The sequence below is a fragment of the Juglans microcarpa x Juglans regia genome, chromosome 6S (assembly GCF_004785595.1).
Source record: "Juglans microcarpa x Juglans regia isolate MS1-56 chromosome 6S, Jm3101_v1.0, whole genome shotgun sequence".
NCBI lineage: Eukaryota > Viridiplantae > Streptophyta > Magnoliopsida > Fagales > Juglandaceae > Juglans > Juglans microcarpa x Juglans regia.
In genome coordinates this window covers 14,883,304-14,907,011 of record NC_054605.1, presented here as the reverse complement: position 1 = coordinate 14,907,011, position 23,708 = coordinate 14,883,304, and the positions used below count along the sequence as shown (strand labels likewise).

Genomic DNA, 23,708 nt, shown 5'->3' with positions numbered 1-23,708 from the left:
TCATATATAGTACGCATAAATGTTAGAGACAAGTTTCAAATGTACTCATCTTGTGCAAATCTTTTGTAAAAAAGTGTACGCTATCATGAAAATGTGTCAAACTTTTTTATGGTAGGATCTAATATTTTACTAAAACTCTATACAGAATTTATACATTTGACACTCGTATATATCATTTTTGAAATAGTAAATGATCACATTGTTACTCTTGCTTTATGAGTTTAAAGCACATTCTCAATATAAGTCTGGTATCAATTGGGGTACATTAGTCCCGCAATTTTCCACGTTTTGTTGCATTCTACAAAATTATAAGACAACTTATAATTTTGTTAAGGCCCGTTTATGTTCTTCTTTTTTATGAGTTTATGTTACATTATCGTCCAATGGTCACCAAGATTCAAATTAATCTTGGCTAAATGACATTATCGTTCAGCCAAGTGAAGAGCCAAATGACATTTTCATTTTGGAGGTTGCTGAGAAATCGGTTCCCATATCAAACGATATCGTTTTGAGCAAGGAGCGAAATGACTCCGTTCTAAGGACGTTGGAAGCCGCTTGCAAGAAACAATATAATGTCGTTTCGTCCAAACCGAATGACGCCGTTTCATCACCTTCTACAGACTCAAGCTGAGTTGCAAGTCGATCTTTGAGCCTAGCTAACTACTAACCGCGTTGTTGACCAAGCCATTGTCCGCGTCGCTGACCACCAGTTTTCTTCTCCCGGACCCGGTTTGAACCGGCTGAACCAGTTGACTGGGTTTTCTGAACCGAATTGGGCCGGATTTGGTATTTTGGATCGTTCAAGTCATTTCAATCCCATTTGATCCGTTCAAAAGTCGTCGTGCTCCAGATTTCGTGCCAAATCAACACAGAACACTTGTTAGTCGAGATTCTCGCCGTAAATTCTTTGAAAAAGGAAAAACATCAAGGAAAGTTCGTTGGAATCCTCGAACGGGACATTACTTTTATTATTCTCCTTATTTAAAATATAATAAGAGAATTTCGAGCCTGTCACTTTGGATTAAATCAAAGGATTATTATTACTATTGATCTTGTAATAATTTTAATTTCTCATAATTGAACTATTGTATATAATTTATTTACAATAGAACACATTTATTATTTCTACATTATTTTTATTGTTAATTTTTTAAAGTTTTTTTTATTTATTGCAGCGGAAAAAAGTATTGATCCATCGGAGATAGAAAAATTGAATGAAAGAAATTTTCAAAAATGAAGAGATCTCCACAGAGTCTAACAATAAAAATTCAGATATTATTCAGATACAGAATAATACAAATAAAAGAAAGTTAGATAAAAATCAATTTCCAGGTATTCATGTTGGAGACAATGAGAGTACAAGAACTAGACGACTATAGATATTATTTCAAAATCATTACGCACTAAATACCAGTTTAGAAAATTTTGAAAACGATCCTGAAAATTTTTCTGAGGCAATAAATAGTATCAATTCAAATAAATGGCTTGAGACCATGAAAGATGAAATAAAATAGATAAACAAAAATAATATTTGGGAGTTAACACATCTTCCAAAAAATAAAAAAGTATTAGTTGTAAATGAGTTCTCATAAGAAAATTTAAAGTTGATGGTAATTTGGAAATGTATAAAGTAAGTTTAGTGGGGAAAGGATATACTCAACAACCAGGTGAATTTTGTTGACACATATTCGTCTATGACGAAGTTCGCATTCATAAGGATTATCATATCTATTGTTGTCAGGATGAATTTGAAATTATATCAGTTAGATGTAAAGACATCTTTTTTTAATGGTGAATTAAAGGATGATATATTTATGATTCATCCATAAGGATTTCAAATTATAGGACATAAAGAAAAAGTCTACAGGTTGAAAAAGTCACTGTATGATCTTAAGCAATCTTGAAGACAGTGGTACTTGAAATTTCACCAAGGCATTTTGAAAATGAGATATGAAATGACTCTACTAGATAATTGTGTATACATATGGAAAATAATAATAAATTAACATTATTATCATTATATATTGATGATATATTACTAGCAAGTAATTGTCTAGATATGATGAATGAGACAAAAAAATTTATGAAACAAAAAAATTTATGAAATCTAAATTTGAAATGAAAGATATGGGTGAAGTCGCCTATGTTCTTGGTATAAAAATTTATAGATATAGAAATTCAAAAATGTTGTATTTAGATAAAGAAAAATATCTAGAAAAAGTATTTAAAAAATTTGGTTTGAAAATTGTAAATTCTTAAGTACACCTATTTGCAATAGTAATGCTTTAAATAAAAGTATGTGCCCAAAAAATAAGGAGGAAATAAGATAAATGCTTAAAGTTCCTATGCTCAAGTTGTGAGAAACCTCATATATGTAATGATAAGTACATGACCAGATATTTGTTATGCAGTAGGATTGGTAAGCAGATATTTATCCAATCTAGGTAAGGAACATTATCAAGTAGTGAAGTGTCTAATTAAGGTATTTAAAAGGTACCAAAAATTTGAAATTGTATTTTGGGGTAGTGATCTAAAATTAATCGGCTATAGTGATACTGATTTTGGTAGTGATGTAAATGATAGAAAATCTATAATTGGATATATATTTCTATTTGGTATAATAACAGTTTCTTGATTGAGTAAGAAACATGGCTGTGTTATTAAGTCTATTATGGAAGAAAAATATATTATTTGTAGTACTGCAGTGAGTATTGCGGTGGATGAAACACTTTATTGAAAACTTAAATTTAGGTACATCCACAGAACCAATGAATATGTTTTGTGATAATCAATCTGCCATCTTATTGATAAAAAATAAAACACAAAGTTTTAAGGGAAAACACATTGATGTTTATTATCACTATATTTTAGATATAGTGAAAAGAGGTGAGGTCATGTTTAATTTTATTTCGTCGACCGAGATGGTAGCAGATTAGATGAGCAAAAGATTATCTCTGGAGAAATTCAGAGAACATGCATAACTTAGAAAATTCTTGGTCGAGAAAAACTTAGGTGAAACAACCTCTTGGTCGACATGCATAACTTAGAAAATTCTGAAGACGCCTAAAAATTTGGAGTTATGGTGATACTCAAATGAAATTTTGGTTATTTGTAAAGTCATTGATAAGATAATTATGGAAAATCTCAGGAATGACCTTAGGGTAAGTACTTAATAAAATTTTAGTGTAAGTTGATTAACCAAATAATTGGTCGATCATTTGTAAAGTCATCGATAAAGTGATTAGGGAAAGTTTCAGGAATAGCCTTTAGAGGATGTACTTAATGAAAATTCAACGCAGGTCGATAAATGTGTTATGTATTTGGCTGAAGTCGTCAATTATAATAGGGATATCTATTATTGATCTAGTCAATGAGAATTGTTGCCGTTTACAAATTTTTTTAATGAAATGATGTCACTATTTATATGTGGTCAGTGGGAGCACATATGATGGAGGGTGCTGTTATATATGGTAATGACAAAAGCGTTCCCAAGAGTATGCAAATGAGAGTTGAGTAGTGAAAAATTTATATTGGCACCAAGTTAAAATCTCAACTGGATCATCACTGTTTTATGTGATCAAGTGAGATGTAATTTTAAGGGGTATGATCACCAAAACGTGTACCCCTTGGAATGACATCCTCTCCATGATGATGTTTTTCATGGAGGTGATGGTCGAGGAAGTGTCAAGAGACACAACCTTTTGATTTAGTCAAAAAATTGTGTCACTTGTTAATGGTTGTATATTTTGCCAACCATTATATTACCAATGGTTGTGCCTTTTGCCAACCAGTGTCTCATGTTCTATAAATAGGTATCATGGTGCACATTGAAAGCACTCAATTCATTTTATCCATTATCAACTTGTGGGACAAATACTCTCATAGGAGTGTCACGATATTGCTAAAATGTTGTTGAATTTTCATTCATTTTTTGTTCTTCATTTTCTTAATGATAGACTCCACTCTTCTTAATGATGGACAAATTAATTTTTTTTAATGATAGACTCCACTCTTTTTCAAAAAGATTTCGCGACGCTTATACAACCCATGACTGTATCTAACATTACTCAATATTATAACTCAAAAAATTTCACTACTATTTACAAAAGGGTCCTGCTAGTAGGCCCCAAACTTTTTCCATTGGATTGATGCTAGTCCATTCTTCATTTTTAAAAAGAAAAGCAATTTTAAAATACTTTTTTAAACATTTAAAAAAATACAAATTTATTACTAGAAACGGTTTTTAAATATTAAAAAAAATACGTTAGCGGTATACTTGATGAGGTTAAATAACATTTTTCTTCATAAAATTATCATCTCATCTTATTTTATCTGATCTTATTATCCAACATTTCCTTAATCTATAAATTGTTTCTTTTTACCTTGTTTTTTTTATTTTTCGGAGAGATTCTCTTGTACTTGTCGTTCAAGTTTAGGGGTGTAACCGGTCCGGTCCGGTCCGGTTTTGGACAAAATCTAGAATCGAACCGGTATGTACCGGTTTTTCATTTTTCAAAACCGATTACGTCCCGGCTACCCTCCTAAACCGGTACATCCGGTTTTACCGGTTTTCGGTCCGGTCCAGTTTTTCGATTTTTTTAAAATGTAAAAAATATATAATAAATTATTACTTCTTATAATAAAATGTTATTAATAATTTAATATATATATATTACGTTTAAAGCATATGATCAATAAATTTTCATCTTTAAGATTAAACTTTTATTTTATAAATTATAATAAAATTATCGTATATATAATTATATTAATAACATATGATCAAAAAAATTACAAATGTTCATATTTAAGATTAACATTTTATGTTATAATTTATAAATTATAATATGAAATTATTTCATATATGATATATAATTATATATTATATATAAAAATTTAATATGTAATTATATATTATATATAAATATTTTGTATAATATATAAAATTAATTTTTATATATGTATTTTTTTTAACAGATCCGGTTCGGTCCGATCCGGTTCCGGAAATTCTGGAACCGAAACCGGACCGGTTTCGGCCTGTTTTCATAATATAGGAACCGGTTCCAGACCGGATCAGTTCAAAACCGAACCAATCAGTCTGATTTTTCGATTTTTCAGTTTAAATTTACACTCCAATCAAGTTAATTCGATAAGCAAATAATATTTCAAGATCCAACTCAAAAAGTTAATTTAATACATAAATAATTAAAAAAAATGGGGCGTAACGTGTCTTTAACGGTAGAATCCCACGCCCGCAGCACTGCCTCATGTAAACGGTACTTTCCCCAAATCTCTGACGGTCACGTTTTTGTCGGGAAATCGTCTCCGCTGCGAAACGCCTTTTGTCTTTTCTTCTATGTTGCTACAATGCAAACAGCTCCTCTCCTCCGCAAAAACTCGCCACGTAGAAACCTTCATAGTTGACCCTTCTCACACGTGCAGGTCACGTGTTTTACACTTGACGTGGCGGAAGCTTATTGCGTAGAGTGGCTACCGGAGATACACCCGGCACGTATGGACGCATATACCCCTTTACAAGTAAATCAACTATGTGCTTGGAGCGCTCTTTCTCTCACTAAACGTGGTGCCGAAGTCTCTTGAGAAGTTGTGAGCTCTCTCTGTCTCTGTCTCTCTCTCTGCGTCGGTCTCTCTGTTTGTGAGGTTGATGGAGAAGAATTCTTCGAACCTGCATGCTCTGGATCTCGATAATTGGAGTACCCTTTTAGTTGGTTTGAGCGTAATGAGAATCTGATCCGACGGTGAAAAAAGGTAGAGGAGGTAAAGATGTTGGAGGAACAGGTGGCCAATTTGTTGCAGAGGTACCTTGGGAATTACGTGAGGGGCCTCAACAAGGAGGCCCTCAAGATCAGCGTCTGGCAAGGTTTATTTCCTCCTCTGCCCCCCCCCCCCCCCGCCCTCTCTCTCCCCTAGCTTTGATTGAGTTCTGTTTGTGGGTTGTTTTTTTAATTAAAGTTTTTTTTTGTGAAGATTCTTCGGTTCTGTGTTGAAAGTTAGATGCTCAGAGATGGTTCCGATTAGGAATGTGAGGGCAATTCCAACTTTTATAGGGCTCGAAATGGTTCTTTAGGTGATTGAACTGTCGAAACGATTGATAATTAGACAGAACATTGGTCGGTGGAGATGATGATTTGTGACATTGAGCTGTATTGAATTGAATTGGTCATAGGAGTGGGAAGAGATAATTATCTAACGAAGGATGATAATGAAAATGGAGCCACAAATAGGAGAGCCATAAACGAAATATGTAAATGTATAGTTGAGCATCTATGTACTTCATAAAAAACCAAGCTAAAATAGTAAGATGTCTGAGTCGAATCATAAGTTTTACAAACTTATTTTTGAAATAAGATTCTGTATTTCTTTTTTATTTATTTTTGATAAATAAGAAGAACTAATTACAAGCTAAGAGCTGTGAAAAACAATGTAAAAGTCATTAAAACCGATCCCATTCAATACAATAGCTGAAGTACAAAGTAACAATGTATGAAAGAAAAAATCTCTAAAACCCATGGAATGTTCCCTATTATCAAAACAACGACCATTCCTCTCATTCCAAGTACACCACATTGACATAAAGACACCATCTTCCAAAGAATCCAAACAGCCGCAATTTGACGATTGCCCTGAATTCCTCTCCAACATGACAATAAATCGACCCCCCTCCTAGGCATTATTCATGCGATACCAAGCCTAGTAAAAATTTCATCCCATAAAGCCTTAACCACATCACAATGTAGAAGAAGGTGGTTTGCCGATTCTCCATTTATTTTACACATAAAGCACCGATCCATTATGATAAAGCCACGCTTTCTAAGTTTATCGATAGTCAATATTTTTCCATTGGAAGCCAGCCAACCAAAGAAAGCAATCTTGAGAGGAACATTACTTCTCCAAATGATCTTCCAAGGGAAAACAATAGTAGAATGGGTCGACATAAACTTATAAAAGGATTTGACCGAAAAATTCTTATTCCCCAAATGAATCAAAAGCAACCTATCCTCCCCTCCAGCCTTTAAATTCAATGCATATAACACATTGTAAAATTCAGTAATATCCCCCACCTCCCAATCTTGAACAGCTCTAATAAACCTTACAGACCATTGAGGAAAACCAATAGAAATGTCCATATAATAAGCCACAGAAGCACCCTCATCCAACGCAATCCTATACTGAGAAGGGAAAACATCCTTCAAAGCATCATCACCACACCATATATCGTACCAAAGTATGATTCGTGTTCCCCTTCCCACCTCTAATCTGAAATTTCAGAAGAAATCTCCCTATCCATTCCAGATAAATTTCCAAACTCCCACACCATATGCCCCTCTTACTACATTTGAGCACCTACCTCCCCAAATACTCCCGTATTTAATATCAATAACATTCCTTCAAAGATCACCCCCTTCCCGATGATACTGCCATAACCATTTCCTTAATGGTGCTTTATTGAAGATTCTCAACTTTCTAACGTCAAAACCTCTACAAGATAAAGGGGTGCAGATCTTATCTCACTTAATCAAATGGAATTTTTCTGCCCTTACTCTTTAGATAATTCTTAGTTTTTTAGACAGTTTGATTAGTTTGTTTGATATGCCATTGCCTAGTGCTGATCTTACCGAATTTGGAGTGCTTTGCCCTGAAATTTAAACTTTGTAATACATATAAGACTAAACTGTGAGGCATAAAAATACAAATTAATTCCTGTAAAGTGTAATGGTAAAAAATGTCAGTAAACATGGAAGCATCGCTTCATTTCTTTCAGTCCTTTTCCTCTGGCACTCATGGATGCTTTGATGTTGGACAGAATTCAATTGTGTGTATACTAAAATCAATTCTTGCTAGGGACGCTTTATGGATACAGGCTTCATCTTTATATCATGGATCATTTTCTAGATTCCATGGACTCTTGTTCTGGACTTTGTTGGCATCTCCTGTGCATATTTTATTTAATTTATTTATCAGGAAAAAGTGATGCTGTGCTTTCTCTTTTAGGCGGAAGTGAGACTTGTTCTATTAAATTTATTTCATGCGAGGCAAAAAGTTTTACATAATTTCTTTATTAAACGTTCACTCACAACTTACAATTTCTGTTCTTATATTAAAACAAGGTTTGTGATAATTTTACGATCAACTTAAATAATCTAAGAGCGTATAATCATAATTCCCCCCCTCCCCCCCACCCCCCTAATTGTCTAGCCACTTTCTCCTCCCCACCCCCACTGATGAATAGAGGCATTCTATTGTGCTGCTTAAAAGTTGTTTATCATATGTGATATTGTTCCATAATGGAGTAATGATTCTTCCTTTGTTGCCTAAATGTAAAATAGGGAATGTGGAGCTAACAAATATGCAGTTGAAGCCTGAAGCACTCAATGAATTAAAGTTGCCTGTGAAGGTCAAGGCGGGATTTCTTGGATCTGTGAAACTTAAGGTTTGCAGGGTTCTAGTCTCAAGAGTTCAATGTATATTATACCTTAAAAATAAAATTCCGTTTTGTTATGATTGTCTAATCATAAAAATCAGTTCCCTCCTTTATTACAAATATTTTCTAAAATCCTTTGTAGTGGTGGAGTTGTTTTCTTTGAGGGGAACAACCTTGGAATTGGTAATTTTTGAATGACCTTTCCAATAAAGAAGAATAGTTTCCCTTCCCTTGAACTACTTTTAAATGCCTTGAATTCCCAAATGGGTGGAGGACTTGAGAAGTCGGATGTCCATATATGACATTAAAATAAAAAGAAATCTGTGTTGTTAGACTTTGAACCGAAGTCAGTTCAAAAGGATATGTTATTCTTTTTCTTTGCTTTTATTTTAGCGATTCCATATCAACTTATGTGATCTTAATTTTAATCTCAGTCAAAGAACCCCTAGGGGTTGGCTCAAGTGGTAAAGGCCTTGGTCTTGGTGGTATGCTCCCTCCAGGTCTAAGGTTCGATTCCTCTTGGGTGCGAACAATTTCTAGGGGCATCGGTCTCGGGTAACTTTCCCTTGAATTACCTGAGGTGCACTTGCGGGAAACTCCTTGTTGAGAGCCTGTGCACCCCTGGGATTAGTCGGGACTTTTTTCTTGGACACCCGATGCCAATAAAAAAAAAAAAATTCAGTCAAAGGTTCAATCATTGCATTTTTGTTAAGTTGGATGATGCTGTTCGCCTATTTGTTTGCCGAGTAATGCAATAGCTTTTTGATTGAATTGACCACAGGCCTTTCATAAATGCAGTTATGTTTAGTTTGGTCTGTTTCTTGCTTAATTATGCTCTTTCTTTAAATAGTTGTTTCTTTGCCAAATTGCCCAAGGCCTATGCCTTTTTTAAGCCAATCTTCTCTGTTTAGCAAGCTGCTATAAGTATTTAATGATATCTTAATACCGTCGAAGGGAACTTCATGATTTGTTCTAAAAAAAAATCCCAACAATTGATAATCGTATAAGTTTTATAGTATAATGCTGATACTTCTCTATGTAAGAACCACTATATTTAATGGGCTTTTGGAAAACAGCCCCAAAGTTTTTGTACCAAATGCATTTAGTGCTGACCGTTGACCAAGTCTCTTCAAAAGAAAGGAATACATTTGTCCATGACATTCTCAAATACAGTATTTTCTTCCGTATCATCCTAGATGCTATTGGAGTAAAGGATTTTCAATAAGGGGGTTCTTCTTGTGCGTTATAGATTCTTATCTAGGACTTGTATCATCCAACGATGCCATATGAATTGCTAGAAACATGTGAAGTGCATGGCCTAACCCAACAGTGAAAGTTTCATAACTTGAGCAGGGTTGCTACAGATAAAAAAACTACTAATAAACAAATAACATGAGCAAGTTACCATGAAACAAAACATCTATCATCTGTTTTCTAAATAGATGCGATTTGAAACTATACTATGGCCTCGTTTGGATTGCAAGATGGTTCATCTCATCTCATCTCAACATCCAAATATCACAAACACAAACACTTCTGAATTTCAAATCTTCAAAATTTTCATCTAATAATTACCTAATCATTACAACTTTCCCAAACTTCCAAACAAAATACAAAAAAAAAAAAAAAAAAATCAACATTTTCAAATCCCAAAACAAAAATAATATTAAAAAAATTATATTTTAACAATATTTTAACTTTATAGTATTTTTATTTGACTTTTTCCCTCTTCTTTCCCAAAACTCTATAAAACATCTTAACTCAAATCATTTTACTACTATTTATGAACTATTTCACTACTATTTGCAAATATCTTATCTTATCTTATCTCAACATCTAAACGAGGCCTATATGTCCCAGGTTCAATATTGAAATAATTTCAAAGGTTTGCCAATTCTTTTGTGTCAACACAGAATTTGAAATGCCTTGACTCTTTTGTAACCGGTCCCATTGACTTATTTTTTGTCGTTGGAAGATGAATTATACAAAACCGTTTTCTGAATATTTTACCGTTATGATATTAAAGGACTTCTATGCCTCTTAACTCCATTAGAAGCACACAACCTGGAAAGTCTAACACCAGTAAGTTGAATGTGGAAACTTGCCTTATGCTTGACAAATAGTGAACCTCTTGTCAGATTTGGCCGAATACCCCCTTTGAGGTGATTCCTTCTCATTATAAAAAAATAGTTCCAGAAATAATTACAAAGATAAGATTGAGAATTCAATTTGAATCTCAACAGACTACATCTTTATCTTTATCTAAACTAACCTAACTTTATCCTATCTAAATACGTACAAGTTTAATTTAAATACAAGATAAGATTAGAAAATAAATCCTAATCTATTTATAGTTCAGTTCTGCTGCATCCCAGTAAAGTAGGAGATTAGCTGCCATGTAAACCTAGCTGCCGCATCTTAGTAAAGAAAAACCCTAGTTTTCCTTTGATACTCTCTCAAATTGATGCTAGTGAGTCGACTAGCAGCAATTAGCTAACTAGGTATTCATGCCGTTGTTGAGTCAAAGCTTTGGTGAAGATATCAGCTACTTGGTGTTCAGTGGACACATGAGGGAAAATGATAGCTTTAGACTCATAGGCATCTCGGATATAGTGACAATCAACCTCGATGTGCTTCGTACGTTCATGAAAAACTGGGTTGGCTTCAGTTTGAATGGCACTTGTATTATCACCATGAAGAGGTGTGGAATGTGTTAGATTTGGCCGAATACCTCTTTATGGTGCTTCCTTCTCATTATATAAAAAATTAGTTCCAGAAATAATTACAAAGATAAGATTGAGAATTCAATTTGAATCTCAACAAACTACATCTTTATCTTTATCTAAACTAACCTGACTTTAACCTGACTTTATCATATCTAAATATGTACAAGTTTAATTCAAATACAAGATAAGATTAGTAAATAAATCCTAATCTATTTGAATTTTAGTTCTGTTGTATCCCAGTAAAATAGGAGATTAGTTGCCATGTAACCCTAGCTGCTACATCTTAGTAAAGAAAACCCTAGTTTTCCTTTGATACCCTCCCTCAAATTGATGCTAGTGAGTCAACTAGCAACAATTTGCTAATTAGGTATTGATGCCGTTGTCGAGTCAAAGCTTTGGTGAAGATATCAACTAGTTGGTGTTTAGTGGACACATGAGGGAGAATGATCGCTTTAGACTCAATAGGCATCTCGGATATAGTGACAATCAACCTCGATGTGCTTCATATGTTCATGAAAAATTGGGTTGGCTACAATTTGAATGTCATTTGTATTATCACCATGAAAAGGTGTGGGATGTGCCTGTGCAAATCTGAGTTCTGAAAGAATACCACGCAACCACATAATTTCCGAACATGCAACAGACATTGCCCAATATTCAGCCTCTGTAGATGACTTAGATACACAATTTTGCTTTTTGCACTTCCAAGAGATAAGAGAATTCCCAAGGAAGACACACCATCGAGTAGTAGAACGTCGAGAGTCCAGACATCCAGCCCAATCTTCATCATTGTAGGCAACTAATTGAAGAGAATAACCCTTAGGAAAAAACAGTCTACGATTAGGAGTCCCAGTAGATAGCAAATAATCCGACGAATAGCTACAAAATGAAGATGTCGAGGAGAATCCATGAACTTACTAACAATGTGGACAATATAGGAAATATCAGGGCGCGTGATGGTGAGATAAATCAAGCTGCCAACCAACTTACAGTATAAGGTAGGATCCGGGAGAAGTTCGCCTTCGTCTTTCCTATACTTAACATTCACCTCTTGAGGAGTATCAATTGGAGTAGTATCTTCCAATCTCCCTAACTAAATTAGGTCTTGAATATACTTGTGTTGATTGAGAAATAAACCATGTGGTTGTGACCTAACTTCCAACCCTAGAAAGTATGTAAGATCGCCAAGATCCTTCATGTGAAACACATTATGAAGATGTTGCTGAAGTTTTTGAATAAAAAGTCCATCCGAACCAAAGATGATAATATCATCTACATATATCAATAAAATTACTACTCTAGCATCACCTTTGTGCAAAAATAAGGAAGCATCGTACTTTGCTTTAAAGAAAACCCTATCAAAGTATTGCGAAATTTCTCAAACCAAACTCGAGGAGCTTGTTTAAGACCATACAAAGACCTCTTCAATTTACAAACAGCCGTAGGGGAGGAAATAGGCATACCATATAGAAGTTTCATGTAGATATCTTCCTTTAGATTGCCATGCAAGAAAGCATTTTTGACATCCATCTGACCTAATTGCGAAGATTTAGTAGCAACAAGGGCTAGTAACAAGCGAACAATAGTCATCTTGGCAACCAGAGCAAAAAGTCTCATCATAATCTGTGCCATACTCTTGGCGATTCTCAAAAGCAACCAATCTAGCTTTGTATCGTTGCAGTGAGCTATCGGAATGAAGCTTTATGAATATACCCATTTACTACCAATTGGTTTGATAGAAGGAGGACATTGTACCACATCCCAAGTTTGATTAGCCGCAAGTGCATCAAGTTCTGTCTGCATCACTGGCTGCCAGCACTCATGTTCCGTAGCCTGTTTGTAACAAGAAGGGATAGCAATGGAAGATAATGTAGCAGTCATAAAAGTGGGGGAAGAAAAACCATATCGAGCTGGTGGGAGAGACACGGGTATATTTTTGAGGAATAGGAGCAGTAGGAACTATGGTGGATGTTGGATTAGGTGCTGGAGTAGGAGAATCTTGAGAAGCCATAGGAGACTCGGCTAAAGGGGTGCTATGACGTCGAGTGTAGAAAAAAATAGGTTTAAACCGAACCACTGGAGCATAAGAGGTATCAGGAATGGGCATAGGGAAAGGCTTGAACTCATCATGAAGAATTGAAAAACTAGGTGAGATAGGATCTACATGAGAGAGAAAAAATTGCTGATTTTCAAAAAACAAAACAATCCTGGAAATTCAAATTATTTGTGCATTAGGATCATAACAAGGAAATCCTTTTTGAGTGGAACTATATCCAAGAAAAGCATACTTAATAGATTGAGTAGTCAATTTATGTCTTTCATGTGGTGGAAGATGAACGAAACACACACAACCAAAGATATGCAAATTAGAATAATTAGGAGTGTGACCAAACAATATGGAATAGAGAGAAACATCATGTAAAACTGGTGTAGGCAATCTATTAAATAAATGGACAGCATTAGCTAATGCTTCACACAAAAAATGAGATGGAACTGATGAGTCAATAAGAGGAGCCCGAACCATATCAAGTAGATGATGATTCTTACGCTCTACTACCCTATTTTGTTGTGGTGTAGATGCGTAAGAACGTTAAGAAAGAATACCTTTTTCTTGAAGAAAATTCTGAAATTCATGAGACATATATTCACCCCCAGAATCAGATCGTAAGACCTTGGTAGAGGAAGCAAATTGTGTCTGAATGAGCGCGAGAAAGGCCTTGAAAACAGAAAATACTTCACTTTACGGAGATAATACATCCAAGTGAATCTACGACAATCGTAAAAAAAAAAGTAACAAAATAATTGTAGTGAGCACGTGATATAACAGGAGATATACCCCAACCATCGCTATGAATTATATCAGACACCCGAGAAGCACGAGAACCAGATTGTGGGAACGGTAACACTTTGCTTTTGGCAAGTTTGCAAGAGGTACAATCAAAAGAAATTGTTTCCATTGAAACATAATTTTTATTGTCAATAGCACTAGATTTAAACAAAGTTTGGAGTACATTAGAATTGGGATGCCCTAAACGTCGATGCTAATCCTTAGTACTTATTTGGACAGCATTACACGAAATAAAAGAACTAGACACAATAGAAGCTGAACTAGGATTTATTGGAAATAGCCGACCTTCCTTAGGACCCCGAGCGATCATCCTCCCAGACGCTCGATCCTGTACAACACAACCAAAAGATGAAAAAGAGACATTACAATAATTTTCAACAAGCTGTCCAACAAAAAGTAAACTTGTGGAGAGGGTAGGACAAACCAAAACATTTCGAATGACAGAGGACATATCACCCATGGATGAAATTGGTAGTGAACTACCATTTGCCATGTGAATTTTGAGAGGACCATCATAGGACTGAAGATTGTGTAACAATGTGGAATTATTAGTCATAGGATTTGAGGCACCATAATCTATTAGCCAAGAATTTGGGGAGGACTTTGGTTTACCTGAGATGCCTAAAGCGAAAAAGGCAGAAATTATCATTTGTTGTACCATATCGGGAGTAAGAGTAGTTAGAACTGGAACTGGCAGGTGCTGAAGCATGAGTGACAATATCAGCAGCTGGAGAAGAGGATGCACCCGAGACTTCAACAGAGGTGGAATAGGCACTCTCTTGCCTCCAAGGAGGTCGGATTGGGCAGTCCTTGATAATATGTCCAGATTTTTTGTAATAGTTACAAAATGTCTTTGGACAGTGGGTGCTATAGTCTCGGCCCTTGGATTTTCCTTTTGCTACAAATGCCACTTGAGCAGGAGATGCAAGCTGCCGTTCCATTGTACTCCGAGTAAGTAACTTTTGCTCCTCCCGAAGCAAATCTCCCAAACAATCATCAAGAGAATGAACTGGATCTCTATTCATTAACTGAGAACGAATAGATTCAAAATCTGGACGTAGTTTCATAAGAAACTGATCCCTCCTACTAGTTTCATGCACACTTTGCACATGAGGGAGACCAGCGGCCGAGACAGAAGAATACACAATGTCAGTGTATTCAGCCCACAGATTTGAAAAACCAGAATAGAAGTCCTCCACTGATAAGCCACCTTGAGAAAAATTAGCCATCTCAAATTGCAACTGAAACCTTCGAGCAGAATTATTCTGAGTGTAGATTCTCTTTAAATACTCCCACATAGCCTTGGAGGTTTTGTAGGGTCGTAGATTGAGGATGATGTGAGGCTCAATAGAACCTAGGATCCAAGACATGATCTTGGCATCCTTACTCTCCCATGTAGACAGTTCCTTTGCACTATCAGGGGCTGGAATAGTCTCATCAACATGACCCCAGAGTTCTTTACCCTTGACAAGAAGCTGAAAGTGAAATGCCCAAGCAGAATAATTTTTACCATTGAACCGAATGCACAAGGAATCAGATTTTTTAGATGCCATGAAAACAGACCAAGCACAAAACAAGAGAAAGAAAGCAAGAAGAGAGAGCTGCTGCCGTGAATAGAGGACCCCAGGAGAATCAAGAAACTAGAAGCAGCCTCTGGAAAAAAAAAGAAAACAGAAACCCTAAAGATTTTTAGGGTTGGCCGAGTAAGTGCAAAAAAAAAGGAAATTAGAGTAGCTTTGATACTGTCAGATTTGGCCGAATGCCCCCTTTGAGGTGCTTCCTTCTCATTATAAAAAAATAGTTCTAGAAATAATTACAAAGATAAGATTGAGAATTCAATTTGAATTTCAACAAACTACATCTTTATCTTTATCTAAACTAACATGACTTGATCCTACCTAAATATATACAAGTTTAATTTAAATACAAGATAAGATTAGAAAATAAATCCTAATCTATTTGTAGTTCAATTCTGCTGCATCCCAGTAAAGTAGGAGATTAGCAGCCATGTAACCCTAGCCGCAACCCAGTGAAGTAGGAGATTAGCTGCCATGTAAACTTAGCTGCCGCATCTTAGTAAAGAAAACCCTAGTTTTCCTTTGATACCTCTGGCCTCTATACACCTTAGGGAAGGGAGCCACCCTTGCTTTTCTGTTTTCAAAGTTTGTGGTGTTATGAACTTATTGATAAGCTGATGTTTGTATATATTTTGGTGTTGGTACAAGAAGTAGCTTGGATATTTATTAACTTGCACAGAAGTTTTCTTGCAAAAGCTACACTAGATGCTGAATATATGCGTAGGGTTAAAAGATATTTTCTCCTGTAGACCTTTGAGGTGTGGTGAAAAGATAGAGGACTACTTGACTCTAAGAGTTGACATTTAGCTTGAGCTTTAATGGTCACTGTTAGCTATCCAAAGGAAAAACTATAGGCATGGTTTTCTGATTTTATTTGACCCTTTTGGTTCCTAATATGTCATAATGGTTAGATATATGGAGGAGCTGGGTGTTTGGTATCTTTAGCCAACGCTTTCCACCATTATTACCGGGATTAGATACTGCAAGCAAGGAATCTTAGGACATGGAGCTCGTAACAGTGATTTTGGGTTTGTTTTCCTTTGGGTTCCATTGCTTCTCTCCAGACAATTGGTAAACTGGGCTTCTTAGCTAATTAAAAGGACACCTAGTGTTGTTTAAAAAACATTTTGTTTCGTAGCGTAAGGGTTCTTGGGTGATGTTTTTCATCTGGCTGTGATCGCTTGTTTCTTTCTCTCCCCTTAATTTCACCCTTGCATCATTAGTTCTGAAAAAACAGGCAATTATATGTCATAGAAGATTATGCTAGTGGTGGCTTTTTGAATCTTGGCCATGTTGAAATGCTCTGTCATAGAATATTACGCTAGAGGTGGTTTAAGAGATATTTACAACAGAAATGCAATCTTAAAAAGTGATGCATAGATGCATATGGCTATTCGTAGGTTTGGAGCTTATGTTGAAGGCTTAAGTTTCATGCTCTGTATGTTTTTCTATAGTGTAGCATATTATATACTGTTTATTTGCAGCAAATATATGTCTTTTAAGAGGGTTTTTGATGTTCCAATTAAGGTTCCTTGGAGCAGGCTTGGCCAAGATCCTGTTCTAGTTTATCTGGATCGAATTTTCATATTAGCCGAACCAGAAACTCAAGTTGAAGGAAGTAGTGAGGATGCAGTCCAGGAAGCTAAGAAAAGACGAGTGCGGGTAGGATACGGTTATTTGTTTACAGGCAGACACTGTTTTGCCAACAGATGTTTGAGACTAACTAATGCTTTCTTGCTTTGGAAATAGGAAATGGAATTGAAGCTGTTGGAGAGATCACAGCAACTGAAGTCAGAAATGGTATGATTTAAGATGACTCTGTTGGTTATTTATTGGATAATTGCTTTTGAAACTTTTCTCAATGACCTTATGCACTTGCATGTAGTCATAATACTGAGGTAGATATGCAAGTGCATGGGAACATGCATATGTATTGCAGATGTCACAAGATTCCAAATGATCTTCCCCTTCTTATTCTGTTATCTGAACACTTTACAACTTTGAAGAGTCTTATCACAATTAGTGACGTCGTGATTATTGAAAGAAATAAAAAATGAAATTGCAGAAGTGCGTAGCTACATAATATATGTATATTTTTTGGCCAAAATTGTAGAGTTGAATATTTATATACGCATTTGATAGATTTCTCAAATATCATCCAAATTACTCATATGCTTTTGAGTGTATTTACATATTGTGATATTAAGGGCTCATTTGGATACTAAGAATATCTCAGAATATTTGTGAATAGTAGTGAAATAGTTTGAGAAAATCTGAAAACAGTTTTGTTTTAAACAAGCCCTAAGTCATAAATTATCTTCAAAAGAATGAAATGAATTCCATAAAGCAGAAGGAGATGAAAATCAAGTGCTCATGTCATGGTAGTGAAAGAATGTGGCCCTTAGTTAATGCTCTAGATTTTAGGGTTAGATTTATAATTCTCCTCTTTTGCCCCCGTCCGTTATTTGTTTTCCTTGTGGGGTGCCGGGTTTTTTTTTTTTTGGGGGGGGAGCGGGGAGGATGAGTAGCTTTGTGTTATCATGTTCTCCTACTTGGTTTGGTTCCCCCTTTGGCATATTATGATAATCTCTATAAAAAATTTAATATATTTTTGGAATTTTGAAGAGTTTCTTTGTGAGGGCTTGATACATGTTAAGGTACTATTTTAAGCAAAAAATTTGCGCTTGTGAGTTTGGGGATCAACATTTTTATAACAATTAATTACTTCACTTTACCATTCACGACAATCATTTCTGATATTGAAGAGTATTTCATCTCATGTATGAGAATTGTACCAAATCATGTCATAATTACATTCCAGTTTTACTTCCCTTTAATATTAATTGTCTTTTCTAAATAATCCAAGTGTTGCACATTATTAGCAACTTCAACGCCGAACCCTAAGGTTTGGATCAAGGGGTAATGACCTTGGTCTTGGTGGTATGCTCTCTTCAGGTCTAAGGTTCGAATTCTCTTGGGTGCAAATAATTTTTAGGAGTCATCAAACTGGAGGAAGTTCCTCTTGAATTACCCAAGGTGCACTTGTGGGAAACTTCTTGCCGAGGGCTTGTGTACACTTAGGATTAGTCTAGACTTTGTTCTCAGACACCCGGTGTCAATAAAATAAAAAAAAAAAAAAAACTGTAACACTTATCATTAGAGCCTTTACTACACAATGAATGGAGCTACTAAAGGAGTCACCGTTGCTATTTTATGGAAACCACTAACAATACATGGTTGCTTCAAATATTTGCCATGTTGTACCATTGATTTTCATACTAGTTTAAACTTTAGAGTAATTGGTTATTTAACAATTACTGTGTAATCATTGTTAAAGGTTCTCATGCATTCTCTTTTCCCACCTATTTTCTTATTATGGAAGAGCAAACTGATTTTAGTGGTCTATTGGCTGGAATGATCCAATTGATTGATCTAATATTTTCTTGAAAAGTAAACGGTCAACTTGTGCGACTTTGATTTAGTGAATATGATTTTGATTTTGATTTTTTTTGTATTTGAATTGAACTGGGTGATCATCTGCAAAATTCAGTATTACTTTAGATTATTTAAGCTAACCTTGATCTGTACAAAGCAAAACATCATATATTTTGCTGTTTTTTTGACCTAGAAAAAGGTAAAATATATGATATTTATGCCATTTCACGTACCTGAATGCTGTTTCTATTCTAGTTGTCCGTAGCAAAGAATAATCAATAATTATATTTCTTGGAGTCTATTTTCCTTTTTAAATATCTAAACTAAACGTTTTTAGGCAATGTTAATAACCTCCTATCAGGATATCTCATTGCCAATATTTATTGTTGTTTTTTTCAAGAAGAAACCTTTTCTCTTGTTTAATGATTTTGGCACCATCATACTGGCAAAAAGTGTTCTGAAACCTTATGGGGGAAATTTGAGGAGTTTTCTAGAGCAAGATGATCAATCCTCCAATGAAGAATTCTATCCTGTAGTTTTAGCCTCTATTTAGCCCTGGCAGAGCTTGATGGATGGAAGCTAGCTGGTCCTGCTGTTTTTGTATTTTTCATAATCTATAGTATCCTGTAGTCTTTAGCTAGAGATTTCTAAACTGCTAAGAATGCATCTTAATTACCTTAATATCAGACAGCTAGAGTAACAAGTATGTCTATGTGTACATGATAATTGCCTTGAGTCAGACCTCAAAAGATTTGCCGTCCCTGATCTTTCTGTATTGCATTTCCTTTGCTTGCAATTTGTTACTAGTTTTTGCATGTGCATGGATGCATGTGTACATGAAGTAATTCATTTGCCTCTTTTGAATTTTTTTGGATTTGTTTTCCATCATCAATCAGGATTGTGGTGCTTTGTATGGACACAAGTTATGTTTTTGCCATCAGCCCCAATATGTATAATTGAATCGTGGATTGCTTTACCTATTCGTAACTCCTTCTTGTCTTCCTGCTTCTTATTTGAGATCTTATCACTGTTGTACTACCATGTAAAATGGTATAGTTCTCACCTAACCATGTGAGCTTTTTTTATTAGAACTGTTGTTGTTGTTGTTATTTGCCTGGCACATTCTTTCCTTGAACTCCCATGCACGTGCAGTCCTGATTTAAACCATCCTTTACTAAACTGACAAATGGGCTATTCTTTTTGGTTTTCTTGTCCTCGAAGAATAAGTCCTGGTTGGGATCCCTGGTCAGCACAATAATTGGAAATCTGAAGCTTTCAATTTCAAATATTCATATCAGATATGAAGATCTTGAGAGGTAAAAAAATAGACGTCAAATGTTGGTATATTCTATGGTCTTGTGTTGAACCCTATACTTCCAATTTGTAGCAATCCTGGTCACCAATTTGCTGCTGGCGTAACCTTGGAGAAGCTCTCAGCGGTGACTGTTGATGATAATGAGGAGGAGACTTTTGTTACTGGGGGCTCACTAGACCGTGTCCAGAAGGTTAGCACTTTCTTTTGTGTATTTCTGACTAAAGGGGGCTCACCCATGTGTTCGTGTACTTTGGGTACAAAGGCTGTGCTCTCTTTCCATTGATATAAATGCTCTTTTGGTTTTTCTTAGCTGTAAGAAAAATTCTTATATTACTATGTTGATATAAATTCTTATTATAAGCTTCACTGTCATGCTTGTCTTTATGTTTCAAGAATCTAAAGAGTTGGTTGATGCATGCATTCATTAATGATGAATCTCTTTTCTCCATACTTGTATTGTCTTTATTGTTGTTCTTACTGTTTCATTCCTTATCATTTTACAGTCTGTTGAACTTGACCAGCTCGCAGTTTATTTGGATTCTGATATTGTTCCATGGCATGTTGAAAAATCTTGGGAGGAATTGCTTCCTTCTGAGTGGCTTAAGGTATTGCTGTTAGTCTTTTTGATATAATATAATGTGTAGAGTGCTCTACTCAGTTTGGCAGCCCAGTCATCCTTATATGGCTTACTATGAGACTCAGGTATTTAGATTTGGTACTAAGGATGGCAAACCAGCTGATAGTCTTACAAAGAAGCACAATTACATTTTGCAACCTGTTTCTGGGAAGGCAAAGTATACAAAGCTGCGACAAAATGAATTTGCTGATGGCAGTCAACCTCAGCAAAAAGCAGTAGTAAACTTGGATGATGTGACGCTCTGTCTATCGAAGGTTCAATCTAATCTTTCCACTTCATCATGCTTTGTGGTGCCAGTGCTTGGTGTTAATAGCTTTGGATTTAACACCTTTGGGTAAGTATGCTATTATTTTTTGCAGGACGGATACAGGCATATTTTAAAATTGGCTGATAACTTTGCTGCCTTTAATCAACGGTTGCAATATGCCCATTATCGTCCAAACATCTCCGTGAAATCTGATCCTAGGTCTTGGTGGAAGTATGCTTACAAAGCTGTTTCTGACCAGATGAAGAAGGCGAGGTATCTAAATTAAGTAATTTGTTGTTTTATTGTTGTTATTTTTCTGTTTGTTCGTATATAGTCAGTCATGCAAGATGTTGCCACTGGATGGATAGAAATGACCCCGATCTACTTGATGTGTTGCTGATGGAGGGAAAGAAATGAGTGGAATTTTGAAGGCAAATCAAGGATGGTGGAAGAGCTCAAGGCTTTATATTTTACTACTCTTTACCATTGGATGGCAGCCCACCTTTTTATTCCCAATTTTAGTATTCTGGAGTTTTTTGATCTCTTTCCCCTCCCTCTTTAGGCATACTAGAAGTATACCCCCTGTTTACTGTGATATGCCTGTGCCTGTTTTTTTTAATAATATCATTGTACTTATAAAAAAGAGAAATGGAGCTTTAAGTTGGTAAATTGTGCCACATTAGAAAGTTATGACAGGTGGAATGGGTAGCATTAAGAGGCACCACATGTTGCATGTCTGTGCTAGATCAATTTTTAGGAAGCTCAACGATTGTGGTTAGGATTCCATTAATATGGCTTGATTCATAGATTCATGCAATTGTTTGGCTGAAAGCACTGGGAAATTGCTGTCTATCCTCTGGACCTCTCTTAACAAGAAAAGATGAATATAGGATACTGGGGTGATATGCTTTTATGTTTAGAGGTTTAAGTGTCTGCCATGGTTTTTTTTTGTGCAGTTGATGTTTTTGTTATTCTAGACAACCATAAGAAATTGGCATGCAATTCAATGATTGGCTGAATATATCAGCATGTGGCCTTTCCATCACTTAACAAATATAGATGCCAGATTATTGTACTGTTTCTTAAAATTGTGGAGTTGCTTACTTAAGAAAAGAATATCAATGCGTGTACTATTTCCTGAACTGGCATGAACTTATTAATGTGATATCTGTTGGGGTATGGAGTTTGTGAAGTACCGGGATATTTGAAACTTTAGGGGCTTTTAGACGAAAAGATTAAAATTTCAATCATGCTAAACCATAGGAAATCTTCATAGTTCTGTGAATTTTTGTTGTGGGGTAGTTGCTAGCTGAGATGAAAACTTCATTCTTAGCATTTTGCTATCGTATTGGATATCTTTATCATAGTCTTTTGAACAGTCTAACCTTGAGCATTAAGGTCTAGTACCTGTTGACATCGTTCTTCAATCAATTTACCATTTCAAGATCATGTTGTTGTCAAATTAAGTCAAAGTTCTGTATGAATGGCCGAATGCCTTGGCCTTGTGATCTTGGTTTGTTATATAAACTGTACAAGAGTTCTATACATGGAAAGAAATAAGTATATGCTAATTCTATCCCTATACAATCTGTCAAATATTATGCTAATTGTACAAAAGAGAGAATCAAGGAAATAAACAAGGAAACAAATATGGATAGCAAAACTGTCCATTGACAGCCCCCCTCAAATTGATGCGGGTTGATCAACAAGCATCAATTTGCTACTTAGGAAGCAATGCCGATGACGAGTGAAAGCCTTGGTGAAGATATCAAGAATTTGTAGTTCAGTGGAAATATGGGGAAGGGTGATAACATGAGCTTTAAAGGCTTCATGGATATAGTGACAGTCGACTTCCATATGCTTTGTGCGCTCCTGATAGACAAGATTGACCGTGATCTGAATAGCACTTGTATTATCGGCGTGTAAAGGTGTAGGATCGGTCTCAAAGAAGTCTAACTCAGCAAGCAAACCTCGAAGCCAAATAATTTCTGAACAAGCAAGAGACATTGCCCGGTACTCAGATTCTGTAGATGACTTAGAAACTCTGTCTTGCTCTTAGGCCTCGTTTGTTTTCAGGAAACATCTCATCTCATCTCACCTCATCATTACAACTTTTTCAAATCCTGACACAAAATAAAATTAACAATTCAACTTTTTCAAATTCCAAAACAAAAATAATATTAAAAAATATATTCTAACAATATTTTATTCAACTTTTTAACTTTAATCTCAACTCATCTCATCTCATCTCTGAAAACAAACAAGCCCTTACTCTTCCAGGAGATCAACGCATCACTTAAGAACACGCACCAACCAGTGATGAAGCGACGTGTATCAGCACAACCAGCCCAATCAACATCGTTATAAGCAGCAAGACGAGGTGAATTGCCTATAGGAAAGAATAAGCCACGTGCAGAAGTGCCCTGAACATAGCGGATGATTCTACGGACAGCAGCCAAACGAAGATGACGAGGGGTCTGAAG

The 23,708-nt window shown here is 35.5% G+C and overlaps 1 protein-coding gene across 1 annotated transcript in view; it reads left to right on the top strand.

Annotated features, from left to right (window-relative positions):
* Positions 1-5,564: 5,564 nt before the first annotated feature.
* LOC121237034 overlaps positions 5,565-23,708 on the top strand; it is a 99,739-nt gene continuing 81,595 nt past the window's right edge. Inside the window, 9 exon segments of the mRNA XM_041133585.1 lie at positions 5,565-5,878; positions 8,346-8,449; positions 17,119-17,253; positions 17,341-17,391; positions 20,248-20,342; positions 20,414-20,531; positions 20,845-20,946; positions 21,044-21,232; positions 21,338-21,498. Coding sequence (XP_040989519.1) covers positions 5,782-5,878; positions 8,346-8,449; positions 17,119-17,253; positions 17,341-17,391; positions 20,248-20,342; positions 20,414-20,531; positions 20,845-20,946; positions 21,044-21,232; positions 21,338-21,498 — 1,052 coding nt within the window. The 5' untranslated portion in view covers positions 5,565-5,781.